Below are 22,143 nucleotides of genomic sequence, written 5' to 3'. Positions count from 1 at the left end.
GAGTAGTATGTTTTTGTTTTCCTCATTTCCATCATTCCCTTTTGAACTTTCCCACCTTCCTCCGACTATTGTTTGTGACTTAACGTTATTAGTTTAGTTTTCTGCTGATCTTTCTTAAGTAATTTCTCCATCTCTTATGTTTACCTTGCAGAAAAAACGCTGCAAGGCAAAGTCTTTGGACAAAGTTGAGACTCTGAAGGCATTCGATCCTTCTGCTCTCCTCACTAACGGGGATCCCAAGTTTAACAGCTTCCACCCGTGTCTCCCTGCGCCACCATCCTCAACACGCCCCCTACCTCTTCCTCCTCCTCCTCCACCTCCTCCTCCATTGCCTCCTCCCCCTTCAACACCCCAGGAGGGCCCATTATTGCCCCGTCGCGCCTCTAAGGAGTTCCCCTCAGAGACTAGCAGCTGCAGCTCGTCCACCCATTCTGAGGAGTCGTACGCCAGCCGGCTCCCCCCTCCCTCTCCCGTCTTCCCCGCTGATGGCGTGTGCAACGGCCACGGCCTTTCTTTCCCCCTCAGCCAGCCGATTGCTAAGTCCCGTCAGGAGAAGCGCTCAACGAAGCGGCGGAAGTCTCGCCAGACCGAGCTGCAGTTCCCGCACATGCCAGTGGGGAGCGTTGGTTCTCTGCCCAGCCTGCAGCAGCTTATGAAGGGAAACAAGGAGATGAGTGTCGGGACCATCGGGGTGACAGCCGTCACCGGACATGTCTGAATCCTCACGCGTCACCTTTACACGATTATCTGCTCACACCTGTGCACACACTACACGGTAGCAGACATGACAGACAGAAGAGGTCTTACCACATCCCAAAGAACCGCATTTCCCATGAGCACCCAGGCGCACCGTGGAACTGAATTGGCTATGGCAGCAGTAGCTCAACATCATTCAGTTCTTATTCACTCCTGTCAAAGACCCGTTTACGGTTATGTGCCTTTATATCTGTTCTAGACCTTCTAACTCTTAAAAACGTGAAATGTAAACAGTTGTTGATGTGCACAAAAAGACACTGTGATAGGAAGTGAAACACCTGGAAGAGTCAAAACTATTGAAGTGTGTTTGAGAGATTTTATTTTATTTTCATTTTTCTACTGGATAAGCACATTTACCCATGAAAGTGGAGCACCAGTGAATTCATTTCCCCAGTCTGAGCACAGTGAGGAGAGGTGCTGGTCTCAACTCCGTGTTCCTTGAAAAGTGTTAGGCTGCTCTTTGGGATGAAATATGTCATTATAAGAGGACTGTGGAGCATGACAAATGACTTCTCTTATCCTTATTTCCTCCTGTCTTTCATTGCCATCATTTAACCTTTTCCATCCTGCCTTAGTCTCTAAATGACTGCAGGTGTTTGTTTGGGACCAGTGGGTAAAACCGTCTCATTCTCGCCTTCTGTCTCTGTCAGTTTGTTCCAAACCAACCACGAGAGCTGAATGAAGAAAAGTCTACATGAATGTATTAGCCCTTTTTCTTTTCTTTTTTTTAAGTGTCTCAATTAACTTCATAAAACAAATACAGTAGCAGCAGTCCAGCTCCTGTAGACCCTGCTCAGTTTGGGCTGGGCCCAAAAACGCTGTCACATTAGATTTTGTAACTGTGATAAAACAGCTCAGAGGCAAGAAGCTGTAATATAATTGTTTCATTACTTTTATAGTTCTTTCATTTGTAACTGAGCCATGTTTCTCTTAGCATTGCTGGTTCGGCTTGTTTGAGTTGCTGTCAGAGCCAGCATGGGGCAAAGTGTTTCCTGTAAAGGGCACAGTTTACTGTAGGGTAACCTTGGGTAACAGAGCTGAATGTTTACGCACACCCTCTCGTGGACCTTGCAGATGGGTCTGACAGATCAGCTTTATTTATCTATTTATTTATTTAAATGAACAGAGAATTTTCTAACCTAGTCGCTGGTTTGCCAGTCTCCCAGTCTTGCAGCGTCACAGTGGCTCAATGCAAGTTTGTTACATAGAATTACTACTCAGTGGTACTGACACATACAGTCATGGTGGATGGCTCAAACGCATTTGCTTTCTTTCGTTTTCTTACCTTATAACAACTACTAATTGTACTTGGCTCAGCCTGAAATATCAGACAGTAATCGCATTTTATATCCAACAAAATAACAGTTAAAGGCTACATGTATGTTGGGAACACGCTGCTGCTTCTGTGTGTGTTCAGAGCTGCTGGAAAGTTGGAGATGCTTTTATTAAAAAAAAAAAAAAAAAAAAAAGGAAAAAAAAGGCTATAACGATGACTGTAGTACTGTGCTGTCTTCTGTCTGCCTTTTCAGCATCTCTGCTGGATTGGCTAACTGATTTTATGTTACCCTGGCTGTTTTGTTAATGTATATTCAATATAACAATTCAGCAAAAACACTGCAGGAAGCTGCAGATTTGAAAGGAAGATATTTGTTTTTTTTCTTTTAAAGAATAAATTTAACAGGGGTTTTTTTTATTCCCCCTTCTATTTATGCAATTTCATAGAGGTTCTGCATGGTTGGTGTTGGACGTCTTGACAGACAGAATTTTCTTCTAATGCTACCATCCCATATGAGTGTCATTACCTGTTCTGACCAGCTTCTACTGCTCCTCTTTCCTTACATATCTTTATCCAGAAATGTCACCTCTGACCCCCTGTGCACGACTTCTGTCTGTGACTGTGAAGAAAACTTTAAATATGCCTGCTTTGATTAACCACTCTACCATGTTCCTATTGGCTTCAAATGCTTTTTCATTCTGCTTGCCTGCTTTTCTGTCTAGCTTTTTCTTCTTGTGCATTCTTACTGTGGCCGTACACTCCTTTTAAGTCTTTTTTTATTTGCTTGTCATCGCTCTTTGATGTCACGTGTTTGCCCCACATCGAATGACAGCGGTCGTTTGTGAGGAAGAAATGAATTGTTGCTGAATAAAAGGGAACGCAGTAAAGATTAATCCAATTCAGAACACTATTAACGTGGTTACTTATGTTCCAAGAGCCGAGCAAATCCAGAGGGTGTTTGTTTTTGTTTTTTTTGTTTTTGTTTTTTTAAATCCCTGTTTGAATGTGTAATATGTTTGTGTGTTAAGCTGTACGCATGCGAGATTTTTTTTTTTTTTCTTGTCTCGTGTGTGTGTGTGTGTGTGTGTGTGTGTGTGTGTGTGTGTCTGTGTTATGAAAAAGACTACTTTAAATCGATTTAAACACATAACACAGCAAACAACAAGAAAGCACTTGGAGAGAAATTCTAAACGCTCAGTGTGCACTTTGTATGACTCCTTATGCCTTTTTGTTTTTCTACCCTTTATGTCAAGTGCTACCTTCTCTCTATCCCTCTCTCTCGCCCTCTCTTTGTCTCTGTGAGTACTCTGAAGAGCTGCACAGTATTTTTGAGCAGGAGTGAGTTACTACAAAAAACTGTAGTGCCATTAGAAACTGTGAATTCTTTCTAAATAAAATGTTTTTGTTTCTTTTTGTCTTTCATTTGGAGTTGTTTCATGTTTCAAATTGCTATTTCACCTCTGTCCCTAGGCAGGAAACGTTTAATAAAGAAAAGTAGTGATAGCAGTATACAGATACTTCATTCATAGAATCCCATCCTCGGAGTCTCAAAAGTAATCGGACAGTTGGCTTAAAAAGAAATTAATAGCCATGTGACACCTGTTGTTTTGTTCTTTTATGATGAAATGAGTATCAGGAGTGACCACATCAATGATCTGGTGCGTTCTTAAAAAGAATAAATACGCTGTCCACCTTAGCAACACCAAGAAAAACCCTTCACAATATCTAACCAAATCAGTAACACCCTCAAACAGAACGGCATATCCTCAAAATCTACAATTAAAAGATGCTTTCATAAATGCAAATACAAAGGTTTTATAAAAAGGTGTAAACCACTGGTTACAGAGCAAAATGTGGCGACGGTAAGGAACGCCACATGACACAAAGGATACTGCATTATCTGTCAAACATGGTGGGGGCAATGCTGTGTCATGGGTGTGTATAGCTGCCACAGTAAATGGATCATTAGTTTACTGATGTGACTGCTGACAAAGTAGCATGGGGCTATACTCTCTCAGATTCAGCAAAAAGATGCAAAACCAATCAGACAGAGCTTTATAGTGCTAATGGATAATAACCCAATACAGTCTCAAGGCAAAGAAATGGCATAGTCCAAGTCAGTGAAGATCCATGAAGAAGTAAAAACTAAAGGTGGTTGTGGTAAAAGTCTAGCAGAGTATCTCAAGGGAAGGGAAACAGAATTCGGTCATATTAAAATGCTGTAGATATCATCAAATGTGGATATGCTGTATCCGAAAGGATTCTCAACCTCTGGTAGACAATGAATGTAAGTTTTAAAAGGAATCTTCATATTTAAAGCTGTTTGTTTCTTCAATGTCTTTGAACCCTTCCTGGGCTTTTATGCCTACTCATTCCTATGAGTTTCGGAATCACTATCCATCTTTATTATGTTGGGGGAAGAAATATATCAATAAAATATATATTACATATGTAATAGCAGTATATGTTTAAATTTGATGAATTAGAAGTGTAATACAACTGAACATTAAAGTGCGCATCTTATGCTCATCATTATTTATTTACTTATTTATCTTGCGGTGGGCATCACAGTGATTCGCGGTCTAAAATGAACCATTTTTACCTCTTCTCACTGCAGGGACAGCTTACCTTTAAGGCTGACTTGCTGCCGCTATTAAACAGAAGGTTTAAGGGTGGGTAGTTGGGGCTGTTGTGCTCATGATATCCTGTAATATGTCTCTTTGACATCATATAGAGCCAAGAGAAAAATAAGAGCAATTAGAGAACTCTGAAGCCTGAACTTTAGGATAACAAGGTTTTTTTTTTTATAAGCGTCCAATATAAATAACAATTAAAAAAGAAAAAGCATAATAAACCCGCTTTAAGGTGAATTTAAACCAGAAGGTGGCAGTAAAGCAACTTTAAACGTATTAAACGACATCCAGCCACAGGGTGTCGCTGTGAGTCACACTGGCCTCTGTTCTCCTCCAGCGCGCCTTCTCTGTTTTCTCTCTGCTGTTTACATTTATCGAGTAACATGGAGGACGAGGTAGATGTTGACATCGAAGGAGATGACTTTGATAACAATATTGGGTAATGACGCCTGTTTATTTGGATTAATTGATGGCTGTGCTGTTTGGTGGGCTTCTGTGCTGTGGTCTACGCGAGTTAGCCGTGACCCGGATGTTGGCGCAGGATAACAGCAGCTGGGATTAGCTCTGGAGGCGTCTGCTCTGCTGATCACAGCTTCTTTCCTCGCTGTTTTAGGGAGATGGACGGAGGAGGTTTGGTGCAGGAGCAGTTCATGCAGCCTACAGGGAAGAGCAGCGCCTGGATACTGGTATGACTTCGTCAAGCTCAGTTGTTTTTCTGGCTGTGGGTGCTCGTGTTGACTCTCCGTCTCTCCTTTGTACAGCCCTGGGAGCTGGACAGCTCCATCAGCCCGGAGAACAGAGAGGTGATAGAGAGGATGTTGCTAGAGGAACAGTATCCTTTTACTGACCTTAAACGCACTGCATAGTGATGCATTGAGGTTAACTACAGGAATCACAGGACGTAGCTGGGAGTGCCTCGGATTACCTAATAACTGCCCCATGCTGTGGCTAATGTAAACATACGGACAGATGACAAATTAAAAGAAAAAAATGTAACGCTTGACCTTACAGTAAATGGAATTATAGTGGGGGAATGTGTTATATTATTTCATGTTCACTTGTCCTGTTAGTGCAGGAGTAACCCAAAACATCTCAACATAGTTTCAACCAGTAGCTGAAGCTCCTTATATTGTGTTGATTACATAGTTTAAATACTAATTTTGTTGCTGGTTATGAAATCAGTTGTCCTCAACTATAATTGAAGATATTACCTGACAGGTAAGGAGATTCCCGACCACATTTGGCACAGTGATCCTCACAAAAAAAACAAAGTGAAAAAGTGAGTAATTTCTTCCATCAGCCTTGATGATGAGCGCAGTACACTGATTCCTCATTTCCTTGGTATTCATGAACTTGTCTGTGTGTGGACAGGTCTCTGGCCAAGAACATAGCTTCGTCTGCTGGTTCATCCTCTCGATGGTCCCAACAAGAGAAAGAACTGTTTGAGGAAGGCCTGGTATGCTTACACTGCAAGTTAACTTTTGTGTCTGAAATGTAATTTCTGTTTGGGAAGGTCAGCCTTTAATGGATTTAATAATTGTTTTAAGTGAGGCAGATTGTGTGTATTGTCCAAGTTGCCGAGGTGTGTTGTTCCACAGGCTCGGTTTGGTCGAAGGTGGACTAAGATTGCTAAGCTTATGGAAAGCCGTACCGTTCTTCAGGTTAAGAGTTACGCCAGGCAGTATTTTAAACATAAGGTAAGACAGTCCACCTGGATTATACTAACAGCACAAGACAGGTTTCTGTTATGTAAGCTTAGTTGTAGTCATCTGCAGATATAAACCTGCAATTTAGTCAAACTACATACGCTCTATGCAACCAGAAGGAGTCCTTAGCAATGGTATGTTGGAAAATAAAATCAAGATTAAACAAACTTTTGTGTACACATTTTTCAGGCAAAATCAGATCCTGGTCCTGCGGCTCCCTCTGTAGCTCCCATAATACACCTACAACCTCCTCAGCCCACCTCCAGTCAAGTGTCTACTCTTGCCAACGCTGTCCGCATAGAGAAGCTTTCTGACGATGAGGATGAGGATGTAGACATCACTGACGACTTGAGTGATGATGAAGAAGGCAATAAACCACAGGCAGTCCTCAGCAGTGATTTCTGTGGGACTGAGGAGAAAACAGATTCTGGGAGTCAAAGCTCCACAGAAGAACATGTAAGTCTGAGTGGGGTAGAGAGCATCCATGAGACGAAGGAGAAACCGAGCCACACCTCTCTTTCTCCGCAAAGTCTTCAACCCTCATCTTTCCCTGGTTGCTCAGAAGATCCTGGAGTAACAGAGCGAGATGAGAAGGTCAACAAGACAGCATCGGTATTTCCACAAAGCTGTCAGACACCGCCTCACGCAGACTCAAAGCAGATGTTCTCAGCTGGCATTGCTCAACTGGAAGAAGCTTACAGTGATGGAATGGGTACTTCACACTTACTGTGCTTTGTGTATTTACCTCACTGTCATAGGAAAAATTAATGACACACATTATGATGTCCTAGATTCTTCAGACAAGATTGAGAAGAATCTAAATGATAGACCATACAATGACCAGGAGGAGGAGGAGAATGAAGATGACGAAGAGGAGGAGCTGAAGGCCCCTGAACAAGAAATAGAGATGGACACAGAGACCATCACCGAGGATGAGAAGCAGGCTATCCCAGAGTTCTTTGAGGGGCGACCATCAAAAACCCCTGAAAGATATCTGAAGATTAGAAACTATATCCTGGATCAATGGTAAACTAAGTTTACATGTCCGATAACTTTGTTTACACAACTTTGCACAGAAAGTGGTTATTACTATTTTTGTCCACTAGGCTGAAGAGCAAGCCCAAGTACCTAAACAAGACATCGGTCCGCCCTGGTCTAAAGAACTGTGGAGATGTCAACTGCATTGGGAGAATACACACCTATCTGGAACTCGTTGGAGCAATCAACTTCAACTGCGGTAAGTCTGTGTCTCTGAGTCTTCTGATTTGTGAATTTTTATCTTCTTTTTGATGTTAAAGCTCTGACTTCCTTTTTGTAGAGCAAGCTGTGTACAATCGTCCAAAGGTGATGGACCGCTCCAAGCATAAGGAAGGCAAAGATGTACTGGAGGCCTATCAGCTCGCCCAGAGGCTGCAGAGCATGGTCGGTACCCATAAAGCAATAGACTCTGACACTGGAAGCATTTAAATTTTAAGCATGCCAGAACTTGACTTGTAACTTCTGACTGGTTGTAGCGAACCAGGAAGCGGCGTGTGCGGGACATTTGGGGGAACTGGTGTGATGCTAAAGACTTGGAGGGACAGACATATGAGGTATGGACACTGCACAACAACTTTTAATCAAATTACGATTTACATTCTTACTAATATGTTTGCTGATTCTGCGTTTTTTCTTTATCAGCATCTAAGTGCAGAAGAATTAGCTCTGCGGAGAGAGGAGATGAAGAAGCAGCCTAAACCTTACAAGATGTCCAGATACCGAGGGTGAGCACAGTGGACTGATGCAAAATGTACCAAATTATAAGCACAAGGAGGTTTATGATGTGGATGTTTATAATGCCACTCTATCCACCAGCTCTTTTGACCCCTTCCAGCTGATTCCCTGCAGATCTTTTGAAGAGGATATAAAGGTCAGTGATTATTCTTATCAAGATTTTTCACCGATACACTGACTAACCACACCACTTTAAAAAAAACCCGGAAAAATCATGGATGTGTCTGTAATTGGCGTGGCCTCCATTGATCAGGCTTGTTCTGTTGCATCTTCCAGATACAGAATGGATACTAGACTATTTGTTTCTTGAGAAATTCTTCAGGAGATTTTTCAGTGGAATTAGTCCAGCTGGGGTAGACTAATGAGGGAGAGCCATTTTCATGGGGATGGGGAATGCTTAATCTGCAGTTAATGGGTGGTACATGTCAAAATTACATCCACATGAATACCACCACAGGACTTCTAATGGTGCCTTTGCTCCAATTGAAAGCACACATCCCAGGTTAGGTGGGCAAAGCTAAATTCAGTGTGATGTCAGTGTGTCTGTTGTTGGCCCTGTGAGGGACTGGCAGACTCTCCAGGGTGCTCATTGCCTCTTGCCCTATGCCAGCTGTAATATACTTCAGCCCAGCCTATGTTAGATAAGAAGTAGGTCACTGGATTATTAGATATACCTTATATCTAATAAGATTATGTTTTCTTCATTTTTGTTGCATAAACTAAGAGGATCCTTTCTCCAAAGTAGTCATCATTATTCTAAGCTGTTCTTTACTGATCACCCTAGGAACCATTCCAGGTTATAGTCTGTGCTGAGACTCTTCTCATCATGGATATGGTATGTTATACACACAGTCACAAGCTGATTCGTTTTTTTCATATATGTACAACAGATTTTACCTATATTGACAGATAACTTTTCTGTAATCAGCATGCACATGTGTCAAGGGGGGAAGTCATTGGTCTGCTAGGTGGAACTTTTAATGAAGAAGCAAAAGTATTGAAGGTAGGTCAAGAAGTCTGAACCAGTGTGACAAACAGGATAAAACTCTAATCACATTATATTCAGAAAACTCTATTTTGTGATTAATAAATCTGTGTTTAGATCTGTGCAGCAGAGCCATGTAACAGTGTGAGCACAGGTCTGCAGTGTGAGATGGATCCAGTGTCTCAGACACAGGCCTGTGATGTGCTGTCATCCCTGGGATACAGTGTAGTGGGCTGGTACCACTCGCATCCCTCCTTCCACCCTAACCCTTCATTGCGAGACATAAACACGCAGCACCAATTCCAGGTAAAACTGACTGAATGAAATAAGTTTCCACATGAGTTACTTGTGAACTTCTGGTTTTATTTTCACTTCTGGTATTATTATTTATTTATTTTTAATCTTTCAGAGTTATTTTTCACGTGGTGGAGCCCCATTTATTGGGATGATAGTGAGCCCATATGACCCAGCTAATGCCTCCCCCCACTCCCAGACTACCTGCCTATTGGTAAAAGAGAACCAGGAGCCTTCAGGCCCCCAGAGTAAGTCTAACACACACACACACACACACACACACACACACACACATGACTCAAACTTCAAAACAGTTAAGATCAAGAGGCTTTGAAATCAAGCTGACAATGTAGGTCAGTGATTTTGTGTACGCAGTAACACACTTTATCCTCTGGCTCAGTCTCTCAGCCTCTGTTCCTCCCCAGAGCTGCCGTACAGATTCGACTTCCTGTCATCACAAGACATCCCCGACTGGGAGCAGACGATGAGGAGGGCTCAGTGGATCATCCACAAATATTCTCAAGCACCAGGGTGAGTGAGACACAAGACTGTATTGTCTAATCTTGAACTGGTGCCCTAAAGTTGATCCTAAATTTTATTGAAGTTTTTTTGGGTGGTGTGTCTAAGCATTTTATTTTTCATTTTTGCCGTGGCTGGTCAGGAGTGTGCAGATGGACAGACTATTCCGGAGAGACTCCCATCTCACATGTTTGGAGAAGGTCAGTTCGTCCATCAGTCCTCCCAGTTTGCAAATTTCAGTGACTATATGGAGTGACTTTGAGCCGCTTTTACAGTTTTAATGTGTGCCTAACTACACGACCTTCATCATGTAGATGCTGGCATCACTGGCAAGGTACTTGGAACCCCTCCCAGATGAGGTGGGAGACTCCTTTCTCACCCAGATCCAGGCCCTTTTCAAATCTGACTTTATTTCCAAGCAGCAGTTGCCTGATTCTGAAGAAGGAGAACCTTTAAATATCTCATCCAAACTGGTGGACTCGGGCGAACTAACTTTTGATCAGCTGATCAGCCCAGAGGAAGAGAAGGACCAAGAAGAATCTGAGACTACTGGCAGCACCGTGTTGCATTTAGGCTCTGTATTGTCGACCGAACATGACTATTTACTGTGAATAACCATACAGCAGCATACTTAATAGTGAATGACACCTTTTGTGAATACATTGTGGCATTCATTACTGGGTGTGTGTGAGATACAGAGTTTTTGCCAGTGAAGTTATCATGAACGTTTTTTCTCAGTTTAACAGATTTCTTTTTGACATCAAAATAAAAATCTATTTTTATATTTCAGGTCTTTTTTATGAATGTTCAGTGCAACACATGAATATATATTTTAATGATTTATGTTTAAAGTTTTGTCATTTACTCCTCACTAAGGTTTACTGTCCAAGGGGACAGTACTATGTTTTTAGAACATGTGGTGGCCAAGACATTCAAAGGGGCTCTTGATAAATCAGAAAATCAGACATGCAGTAGTACAGTTAGGTTAACTGGTGATTCTAAACTAGTTGTATGTGTATGATGGACTGTCCACGGTGTACACTGGCTCTCATGCTATGGCAGCTGGGATAGGATGTAGCCCCCACCTGTGACTCTAAGTTGGATTAGCAGAAGAAAATGGATGGATAGTTACACTAAAGTGAAAAAATACCCTTAAGTGAAAAACCTGCATTCCAGTTCCCATTTATGTTAAAATTAGGATCAAAATAAACTGAAAATACCAAAAGTGAAAGTGCTCATGATGCCAAAGTAATCCCATGAAACAATCTAACATTGATTGATCATTGATCAATCAGTGGTTTATTTCACTTTAATGTTGAAGCCGGAGCTAATGTTAAAAATACTTTATATACACAACTGGTTAACATAATCAGCGGTTTTCACACACTTGTGTTCATGTCTGAAGTTTGACAGTTATTGAGATTGTTAGTTATGGCATTAATCTGGCACACGATTTGGGAACCTCTACAATAAAATAGGATAATTTATTAGTTGATGTGTGTTATTTTAACTGCAAAAAAAAAAGTTAAATAGTAAAACATGAAAATAAATGTGCTTGAGTACAAAGTAGAATATTTGCCTCCAAACTATGGTGGATTAAAAGCAGTAGCCTGGGCATGATTTAAAAAAAAAGGCACACACTTAACATGTAAATATATTAAGTTAATTTCCAGCTCTATAATACGTTTTAGCTCGTTTATAATATAACTTTGAGCTGTGCGTGCGGAACGTTCGTAACGGGGCTGTTTCTAGGTGGAATCATTTGGGAGGAGGGCGCGTTCCACAAACTACAGTTAACGCTAGTTTGTAATTTTAAATCGCGTCCTTTCGGCTCACCGGGCATTAATGTGTTTCAGCTCAGCGTGTAATGGTGTTAAAAACCAACTTTTGGACTGGTGAAGGCATTTCAGAGTTCCGCGGCTCCCCCCCCCCATAACCAAGTTTACGTGTACGTAGCGTTCACTTCTAGCGATGACATTGACAGCTGAGAGCAGCTCCCCGGGTGTCACTACCGGATTTATTTTGACCTTTAGGATGAGATAACCGCGTTGCGTTGACTGTTTTTGGTCAGTCCTCGTATAAATTAAAAAAAAAAAAAATTGTAGCATTAAAAAATGAAGTGAAATTAAAACATGGCTCTACTTTGCGGGAGTCTTTTCAGGAGCAGTCACTTCAGTTTGCTTTCGTCGCATCTTATCGGGAACCTCCGGGTATGCAGACGAGCTGTTTACCCTCAGAGCAGTTGGCGAAATACCATAAGCACATCTGTACGGTTGAGAGCTTCTTTGACTGGACGGACAACGAGTTATCAGATTTACTCCAAAGCCACTGCTCCTCTTCCCTGTGGTCCTGTCCTGACCCCATGTGGACACTACTTCCACACTTCTGCCCGCCTGAGGGCCCTGCCTGCTCCCCTCATTTGGATGATAATCAAACCTCTGCAAAAGATTATGGCTATAATACTGGGCAGGTAGGAAACACATAGTGTTTGCAGGAAGGTCCACAAGCTTTTGGATAGACAGAGTTTTTGTAGTTTGTGCTTTGAACACCACCACAGTGGATTGTAAAAATTTAAGAGTTCAAATGCAGTCTTTAAGCTTTTATTTAAGGGATTTCAGAAAAGAATTGCAATAAATATTTAGAAATTACAGGCATTTTTATACATGGCCCCCTCTTCTGAATAATAATTTTACACATTACCAATTAATTTGTTATGTAGCTCCTTGTCCAATTTGGGGACACGGAGGCAGGCCAATACACCACAGACTTTTTCATCACCCCACTAACTGCATGTCTTTAGACTGGGGTTAGGAGCTGGAATACAGAGAGAAAGACCCAAGTCATATGGTGGATTCAAACCCAGGAGCTTCTTGCTGTAAGGCAGTAGTGCTAACCACTGTGCTACCATGCTGGCTGATTGTAATGCTCCTTGGCTGTAGTCTCCGATAAAAGGCTGGCAGAATATTGTGAATCCAATGAAGCTTGGATGAAAATCCTTCTTTGGCTGAGAGTATAGCCCTCTAGACCCCAGATGTGCTAGTTCTATCTGTGGCCACATCATCAGTAAACTCTAATTACTAATTTTCTGGCAGCTATACCTGCCCGTGCCATAACATTGCCTCCACGATGTTTGACAGATCTCTGTAACCAGTGGTCTACACCTTTTTGAAAATCTGCTGTATTTCCACTTTTAATTTTACACTTTAATGTCGTCTACCTATTTTGTGCTTCTGATAATAAGGAACTTGGATAAAATTGGCTGTAAACAGCTAATGGAAGACTTTTGTTAAACAACTTGAATTAAAGTTGAAAGTTTGCACTTCAAACATACCTTAATTTTTTAAATAATATTAAGTAAAGTGTGGTGGTGTACAGGGGCAAAATCACAACCAATGTGTCCCCCCTAAAAAGTAATCAGTGGTTAATCAGTATAAATACGACACTATAGTCTATAATGGTCTACAAATTCAAATAGATGTAACATTTTAAATATGGAATGTAAATAAAAAGCAAGACTTTAATAAGGTGTGTCAATAGAAAAGCTCTTAATACAGATGATAAATTGATTAATGTTTAATTAAATAATGAACACGCTCCTAATTGTTTTATCAACTGTTTTAATTATTGGATTTAAATAAGAACAAATAAATTACTGTCTAAATTGTTTCCATGCTTTATGTTTTAATTAACTGGTACAAATTAATCCATGAAACCGAGTGACTGTGATGGTATCATTTAGCAGACATGGCATGTGAGGTTTCAGTATTTATTTTGTCTTATTTTGTCTCCCCCTCCCTGCCTCCAACAGAATAGAGAGCAGGCATTTTTTTTTGGCCTTTGAGCAGTATTACAAAATTTACCTGCCGAATTTATGCATGTTTTGGCACTTTATTTGAGGTTAGGCTTCTCTGGAAAGCCTAACCTCAGAGGTTATTGTTATTGTTAGAGGTTATTGTTCTGCATTATTATCTTACATTATTATGGGAAACTTTGGTTGCTAATCTTTCATCAGGCTTTTTCTCCGAGCATTTTTTTTAAACATGCTTCAGATAATTAATTTAGTTCTAATTGTTGGAATAAGGTGTTAAATGTACTGCTTGAGCTACATAAGGATTTACAGCAGCACTAAAGCCCCTCTTTTTGTACAGGAGCATAAGGAAGTGGTGGGTGGCCTTACCAGACAAACGGCAGCAGCTGGTGCGCAAATATGCATGGCAGAAGCGCTGGCAAATAGCAGGGGGTGCAGGTGTTGCTATTATGATTGTAGCCCTCTTCCTCCTAACGCACCTTGACGAGTCCCCGCTGACAGGACGGACCCGCCTTCTTGTGTTCAGTAAAGAGAACTACATGGAGATGGCAGCTCTGACTTCAGATGCGGTGAGAGACGTTGTGTTGCATGTGACATTGTGAGAAAATCACAAATATCCATTCTACAAACATTTCCAAGAAGATTTATTGAGTCAACAAGTAAGAAGGTGAATAGTTAAATGGAACAAGATGGAAAAAATGTCATTTTTAATGAAATTCTTCCTTAAATATTTGTTGTCATCTCTATGTTTCAGTACATGGAGGAGTATGCAGAGCTGCTTGTTCCAGTCACTGACCCTCGTCACCAGGTGGTGAAGTGGGTGGTGCAGCACCTGGCACAAAGGAACAAGGACATCCCTGAAGTGAATGACATCAGCTGGACTGTCCATGTGGTGCAAAGTCCCAGCGTTAATGCCTTTGTACTACCGGTAAGTAAAGACAAGCTGAACACTAAAAATTTTACTATTATAAGGTGCAATCTAGTGTTTACACACCTACTAAGATTAAAAAGTTATTTCCCATTCTTTGTGTAGAATGGAAATGTCTTCATGTTTACTGGAATGCTGGAAGCCATTGCAGATGTTCACCAGCTCACTATTATACTGGGACACGAGATGGCTCATGCCTTACTGGGACACGCTGTAAGTACATAACCCTCCACGGACTGTTTGCTGTTATAGCATAGTTTGTACTCCACATCATAAATTTACCTTAAGACTTGACCTTGAGAGTGAATAGGTTTATTTTTTACAGATAATACAGGGTTTCTCTGGATCATTAAAAAGTCTTAAACTCTGAAATTGAATTCAAGAAAAATAAGACCTTAAAATATTTCATATTCTCCTAATATCTGCTGAAGGTATTAACGTTGGAAATGGTTTGTTTAAGCCTGGTATGTGTGGGAAAGAATATAATGTGAAGTACTGGGTTGTCTGGATTGTTGCATTGTTGAAAATGGCTTGTGTATAAAAGCCTAAAAATAGTGCATAATTTTGACATTATTGGATCTTAATTTTTATTTCTTGAAGTTCTAAATGGACCTTAAAAAGCATTTATTTTGATTGTTAAAATGATGTTGGAACTATTTATTATAAGTGGAGTTATACAATAGGCAAAAAATTACGCCTGCCACTGGTATTATTAACAGAAACAAATTCCTTGATTGTATGTTTTCTCTCATGCATTGAGTGCATACTCTTCCGTAACAGACAAGCACTCAGTTGAGTGCAGCAAACCTCACACCTGTTTAGCTTCTGAGGCTGAAGTGCTGCAGTGCACAAAGACCTGTGCAGTATGCTGACATCTAATAGGCTTAGCTGATCAGCAGCAGATGTTGCAGTGAATGAGTCACTGAAAACACTTAAAGTGCAAATATTGCTCAAGAACAAACTTTAGTCATTTATTAGCCCTTGGCACAGTCTTGGAGGTTCCACACAGCACTCTAAAATATGCATGTGGACCCCCTACAGGTGCAGAATATACTGCATTATACACTGAGATCTCCTGACTATTCATCACTTCTGCTCTGTCTCGGAAGTATCATATCAGCTGAAGTGGCATCTGTTGCAGTCTTGTTGCATCAGCCGTTGATAAAAGACTCAGTGACAATCACATCCAAACAGTCACTAATCCTGCCGGTGCTATGATGACCAAAGTGACCTCAGGCACTGCTGTGCTTTATTAATTCTCCGCAGATGGCTGTCTTTTTTTTCTCTCTCCAGCTTTAAAGCCCATTCTTCTTGTTCTAAAAAAGTGTCTAATGAAGTTGTGGGTATTTCAAGACTTTAAACGTCCTCGGAGGAAATGCTTGAAGGAGATTTTAATTAGATGAAGGGAATGAGCATCGATGGGCTTGGTATTACCCAGTAGGTGTGCTCTATTGGATTGGCTGTTAAAACCTCTAAATCTGTTACAGCGTAAATGTTCCACTAAAATAGATGGGAACAATCAATATGTTTCAGCCGCCTCAATCACCTCCCCAAAACTTTTTACCTCTATTTTTCTGTTCTTATGTTTTTCTCTTTTATCCTCCTTCCTTCCTTTTCTTTTCCTTCGCCCTCACTGCCTCCACAGGCAGAACAGGCCAGTATGTCTCATGTCCTGGAGCTCCTGTCTGTTGTTCTCCTGATAGCCATCTGGGCCATGTGTCCTCACGACAGCCTGTCAATGCTGGGACACTGGGTACAGGGCAAGCTTAGAGAGGTGAGGAATTAATATTCATTATCTGAAAATATATATGAAGTATTAAAGCTACAGCAGTTTAAAAAATGACTGGAAGATAAAAATGTACAATAATCTTGTAGTTTTTACACACCTACACAGAAATCTGCTTTTTTCTTTTCTAGCTGCTGTTTCAACGCCCTTTCAGTCGGAAACTGGAGGCTGAGGCAGATCAAGTCGGATTGCAATTGGCTGCTAAGGTATCACTGTCACCAATTTGGTCACCATTTATCTGGCTCAAGCGGTGCCTTCTTTTGTGTTTTCACCTGTGTTTTGTCGTCGGTTGCATTCACTCTGATGATATTTTTAGGGTTAAAAACATGCAACCAGGCTAATGACTCGAGGAAAAGTGTTAAATCCAGCTTTTTGGAGCTTGAGATTGAAAGTCAGGATTTCTCAGCCATTTTCAGTCTTTTTTTCCCCTCATGTTATGGATTTGCAATAGCTACTCAATTGCTGGTGCAGGCATTTTTCAAGGTCAGTAGTACTTTTGGGGTTAAAAATTAAGGACTAATTTTAAAATGTTTTTACTCTTTATAAGCTGTTCTTTATTTTAACCTCATTCAGTTTCCTCTAATGCTCTCCAATCTGTCCACAGGACACTAGGGGGCACTGTTGTCAAAGAAAACTAAAGTGAAGATTTTTATCTCAGCACAAAACAGTGGGATGCCGCTTCATGTGTGTGTTTCTGAGGTGTGTGTATTATTTACAGGCATGTGCCGATGTGCGAGCAGGACCTGTATTCTGGCAGCAGATGGAACTCAGAGACCAACTATCAGGAGAGCCCACCTTGCCTGAATGGCTGTCCACACACCCATCGCACAGGAACAGAGTCGCTCAGCTGGACCGTCTCATACCAGAGGTATAGACACACGCAGTATTTTTTCCTTAGATTGTTTCCCCCTAAACTGTTGTGTCGGTTCTTAGTCATATGTTTGTCCCAACTTTGAAGTGAAGAAATCTGTGAGGCCTGTGTGGGGACACAGCCCTACTCCTTTCTGTTTTTCAGGAGAAACAGTGTAGCTTTAGGAGCTGTTGGAAAGATTCTTAATGGAACTAATGACGCGTCTGGAGAGATATAAATCCACCTGCAGACAGGGAGAGGAGGGCAGAAAGGAAGGAGAAACGTGGGGTTTTAGGAAGACGGCAAAAACATTTTGCTGTGCCAGGGCCTGGATGTCTGCTTAGCTGAATGTCTTGAAGGATTTGAGTTGAGTGCCTGAAAGAAAACAGCCCCACATTAGCAGCTCAGTGTTGGCAGTGTGACCAGCCAATCAATGGTATCTTAAGTCTATAAGGAAATCAACAACCAGTTAAGACAGCAGTTTCAGTCGAAACTGTCAGCATCCACAGTCCTCACAACTTTTTCTGTGCGTGTAAGTGTTAGCAGAAAGGTGGATTAATAATCTATGTATTAGACAGCAGTGAGGTTAACCTTGACTGTTATTTGGACTGTTGGAGCACTGTCAGATGCTCCAAGCACAAAGACGAACAGATGGGTAAACCACTAATTGTCCATCAGGTGCCTATGTCGTTGAATATGTGCATGTTCTGTGTATGTGCTCGTGCACCCGGTCGTATCCCTGTGAGGTAGATTGACCTCTAGCAGCAGTTGTTGTCGAGGCCAGGCTGTAGCCACAGGCAGTGAAGTGATGAAGACTGTTGTTTGGGGATTAATTGCCCTGCTTTGTGTGTGTGTGGTGCTGAGAAGACTCGGTTTCTGGTACCTCCAATGCTTAACTGTTCGATCCAGCATAGCAGCATGTATGAGTCAGTTAACAGCCGAGCTCAGTCTGGTGAAAGCGATGCATAATGTGATGTTTTTAACCTTGCAAAGGGTGACAGCCTCAAGCTACTTAACCCGACTCTTGTGGGGGCACTCCACCTCCACGAGCGCGCTCATCATCCTTAAGCACAGCACATCAAGTCCACCGGTAACATGAGAGGGAGAGCCTGTTGAGTGGGAAGTACACGTATGTGCTCAGTCTTGTAGGTGATGCTAAGTGAGAGATTAATGACTTGGGATGTGCGTAGGTGTGTGAGACAGACGGAGAGAATATATTTATCGGCCGGGGTGTGATTGAAGTTTCCATTAGCTCCGTCACATACTGGAATATTTTTAACCATAACCATTTTAGCCAAGCTAGTTACATGGCTCTTTCATGCTAATGTTGGCCTACAATAGCTGCTTCCATGTCTTTTATTCAGAGACACTTTATAATTTTCTGTTTCTCTATAAAACCATAGAATGTATATAAAAGATGGATGTGGCTTCCAAGCCAGTGCAGAAGTGCATCAAAACTGCATTCTTTCAAATGGCCAGTAGTGGGCAGTACATCTGTTTGTGAAAAGAAGTCTATGAGGAAACGATGCTACTCCTCAGTAAACACTTTCCTCATGAGTTTTTGGTCTTAATTGCTAGTTTTAAGACTGATTTAGCATAGCACGAGGTTCGTTCAGTTAATTAAGATCCCATTAAGAGTAAAGTAGACATTAAAACAGGTATGCTTTAGGGCATAATTTAAAAGTCGCTCAAGTCAGATCCTCCACTTGTCAGATTTGGAAAAACTAAGACAAAACTTAGGTCCAAAGGAGGCTTTAAAAATGTGACTCTGCTGTAGCTTTTGAGCTTTTGACAAGCAGGAGGGCACATGACTGGTTGAAAGGTGTCAGATGGTAACTATAAATGTGACTTTGCATGAATTACGTTTAATGTGCCTGCACGTAAGCTAGCATTTTAGTTTGTACATAGAGTTTTCACCAGCCCTGGTTAATCTTGTTTTGTTTTGCTTAAAGTGTTTGTGTGTCTGTCCTTTTGCTTTATATCTGTTCAGGCTCTGGAGCTGAGGGAAAGATGCGTCTGTCCTGCTCTGCCTGCTACTGATCCTCGTGATGTTTTCTCCAAGAGCGTCCGTGTGTTGCTGAAAAACACCAGGGAGTGAAGGTCCAGAGAGGGGAGACAAACCTGTGTTGACCCACAGCCCCACCTCAGTCCCCACAAAACTGCCTGCAGCATTCCTTGCCCAAACTGTACTTCCTTCTTCCCCAGATGCAGATCATTTAAGCAAAGGCCCGGTCCCAGCTGCAATTCCAGAGAGAGTTATGGTAGCCACTGCTACTGCTGCAGAGGAGGGATCCCAGCACGTATTGCAGAGCACCAGCTGACAGGGGTGTTAAATCATCACCAACTTCCTTGAATAAACTTGACTGACTATAGTGGAGTATGAACTGCAGCTAGCAACCTTTCTCTTATTGTCTATTAAATTGAAAAAAATGCACCTGAGTGCGTAGGTGCTAAAAGGGTTAAATTCTCACCCACCATTGCAAAGACTGCAGATACCACCACAATCGAGGGTGGAGGTGGCGGTTGTTTTACAAAGGAAGTGACTGCGGGTCATTATATAAATCAGTAGAAAATTGAGGTAAAAGGCTGACGAAGATAAATCAAGAATTTTATCCATGCCTAATGACTACAAAGATACCACATTAATTAGATAACCTTGAATAGGAAAATACTGAATTAATTAGCTTCCATACATTGCCAGATTAATATGTGCATTATTCATTGACACACGGCAACAGACGAGAGTAAGCACTTACGTGTGCTTGTTGGAGGCAGCGTCCATGGCATCCAGAGGACATCCACATTCTCATTGTGACTACTGCATTCTCATGCACAGCACTTTATCTGTTTTCTAGCTCGGGGGACTTAATGGTGTAAATTTATGCTGGGTTGTTTGCGGGTTTTAAAACACAGCGCTCTGCACGGGAATGCCAATATCAGCCGCCAAGCTTTGAGAAATCTTTCATGGGATTTTGTAAAATCTTATTTAACAAGGCAAGTTGACTGAGAAAACATTCATATTTACAACAACAGCCTGCGGGAGAAGACATACTGTGAAGAGGGGAGGGCAGTTATGGTTCAAATCTTGGTAATGTTTTATGTGTGTGTGTGTGTGTGCGCGCGGAGACGAAATGGTACACTTGGTTATACTGTGAAATCAAAAATGATACTACTATGGTTTTTTTGGGTGGGGAGGTAAATTATTTTATTTGTGTCACGCTTTTTAGGCACCGAACCTGAACTAGCCTCCAAAAACAACAGTTGGGAGTCTTACACCTGCTGTGGAGGCTTTCTCTTACAGAGTAAAACACAGGGTAGGTCTATATTAGGGTTGGTTTCTCCTTTAGAGTAAGTGGTCAGTCCATAACAAGCCAATGAAAAGCACATATTGGTTTTTGTACATTCATAACTCAGCGGATATGTATTCTGTTTGCAGGTGACTAGCGAATAAAATTCAAACTTGGATATCTCTTCTTTTTTCTCCTTTATTCTAAAATCTATAAATTGACATCGATCAAAGGGGCGCATACAGCAAAACAAACATAAATTTAATATGGATGTGCATAAAATTATCAGCCTGTGTGACATTACGTAAGGGAACATCAAACGCCTCGCATCGTCACACCAACCAATTAGATTCTGGGGTGAAAGATGAGTTTCTTTTGAAGTGTTCATATGTGCGTGTGGCGGCAGCGGTTTACTTATTGATGCTTGGCTCCTGGGGAATATCCTTGCTGTCTGTTCACAGCTGATCAGAGAGATGTAACGTTTTGAAATCTCATTGACCACATTATGCAAAGCCAGTTGTAATCAAGTGAAAGCTACTAGAATATCCATCAGTCAGCCTCATCCCAGCTCTTTTGTAATGTCTGCCAACTGCTACAAGTTGTAGCTTCTTGAATACGAGATCAATTTTGTGTAAATTATGTGTATTAAACAGCTTTGGAGTATGGGCCTTTTCACTATCTGCTGCTGAACACAAGTTGTCTCTTTTGGCAATTTTGACCTTTTTATGGACTTTTGAATACACAGGTCCCATTCATTATAATGTAGATAATCTATCAGGGTCATATTGTTGCATGCGCACTGTGGCAGCTGGATGCAGCTTCCTCCCCACTCGCAGAGAAATTGGAACATGCGCAGGCAACAGATGACACACTCACACCCAGAGGTAATTGTAATGAGCGTGATACAATACACACACTGCGCTGAGTAATTGTAGCCTACTGCTGGAGTCTAAACAATACTTCGACAGAGGGTTTAATCAAGGGAAACAAAGAGACAGCAGTCAGATGGATTGAAAGGACAGAAATAGAAAACAAACTGGAACCATGGGGATTGACAGGAGAACAGAAAAGATTTCATTTCAAGTGTGTGAAAGAGAGAATCTTTTGGGGTGATTTACATGCAAATCAGATGTTTAATTTTTAACATGCAGTACGAATCCTGCATGGGAAAGTCCTGTTCGATGGGGTTTCTCTGTCCGCATGCACAGCCTTGAGCAGATAAGATCTTTTCCACAAACTAAGTTAAAAATCAAAAGTCTACTTTATGTCTGTAAATTCACCTTAAGTCTCACATTGTTTTGAGTTTGTATAGTCTTCCACCCACTAGAGACATCAGACAGCTTCTGAGACCTCTGCAAACTGCTCACAGGTATTTTGAGGTATTGACATAAACACAGAACTGTTGAAAAGTAGAAGAAGGAGCAGTGAAGGCAGCACACCCACACCACAGAAAGCTGAATGCTTGATAAGTGGCAAACTAAAGATGCCGTTTTCCCAACAAAAACACTCCCAGAGAGAGTAAAGGCAGTGAAAGAGCAACAC

At 41.4% G+C, this 22,143-nt stretch overlaps 3 protein-coding genes across 6 annotated transcripts in view; all 3 read left to right on the top strand.

Annotated features, from left to right (window-relative positions):
• suco (SUN domain containing ossification factor) overlaps positions 1–3,454 on the top strand; it is a 41,828-nt gene extending 38,374 nt beyond the window's left edge. For 3 of the 4 annotated variants that reach the window (XM_084922700.1, XM_084922699.1, XM_084922701.1), the window contains one exon: positions 152–3,454. In XM_084922700.1, the coding sequence (XP_084778826.1) occupies positions 152–718 (567 nt within the window). In that variant the 3' untranslated portion in view covers positions 719–3,454. The remainder of the gene's footprint in view (positions 1–151) is intronic. The other variant, XM_084922702.1, reaches the window with a different exon arrangement.
• Positions 3,455–4,966: 1,512 nt separating this feature from the next.
• mysm1 (Myb-like, SWIRM and MPN domains 1) lies at positions 4,967–10,726 on the top strand. The gene is made up of 20 exons (XM_084922703.1): positions 4,967–5,104; positions 5,279–5,351; positions 5,427–5,497; positions 5,870–5,944; positions 6,037–6,121; positions 6,264–6,362; positions 6,561–7,083; positions 7,163–7,397; positions 7,478–7,608; positions 7,690–7,793; positions 7,886–7,963; positions 8,052–8,134; positions 8,226–8,280; positions 8,929–8,979; positions 9,073–9,147; positions 9,247–9,435; positions 9,539–9,671; positions 9,849–9,954; positions 10,085–10,142; positions 10,257–10,726. Exons 1-20 carry the CDS (start codon positions 5,049–5,051, stop codon positions 10,551–10,553), a joined length of 2,577 nt encoding a protein of 858 aa, XP_084778829.1. The 5' UTR covers positions 4,967–5,048; the 3' UTR covers positions 10,554–10,726.
• Positions 10,727–11,662: 936 nt separating this feature from the next.
• On the top strand, positions 11,663–20,779 carry oma1 (OMA1 zinc metallopeptidase). Its single transcript, XM_084922704.1, is given in 9 exon segments — positions 11,663–12,412; positions 14,091–14,319; positions 14,505–14,678; positions 14,784–14,891; positions 16,324–16,452; positions 16,596–16,670; positions 17,183–17,332; positions 19,305–19,408; positions 19,410–20,779. Coding segments are annotated over 9 exon segments (1,533 nt in total). The 5' UTR covers positions 11,663–12,074; the 3' UTR covers positions 19,636–20,779.
• The last annotated feature ends 1,364 nt before the right edge of the window (positions 20,780–22,143 follow it).

Source organism: Perissodus microlepis, chromosome 23, assembly GCF_051167445.1.
Source record: "Perissodus microlepis isolate ML-2025 ecotype Zambia chromosome 23, ASM5116744v1, whole genome shotgun sequence".
NCBI lineage: Eukaryota > Metazoa > Chordata > Actinopteri > Cichliformes > Cichlidae > Perissodus > Perissodus microlepis.
The sequence above is the reverse complement of the archived record's forward strand: the minus strand, read 5'-3'. Positions and strand labels throughout refer to the sequence as shown.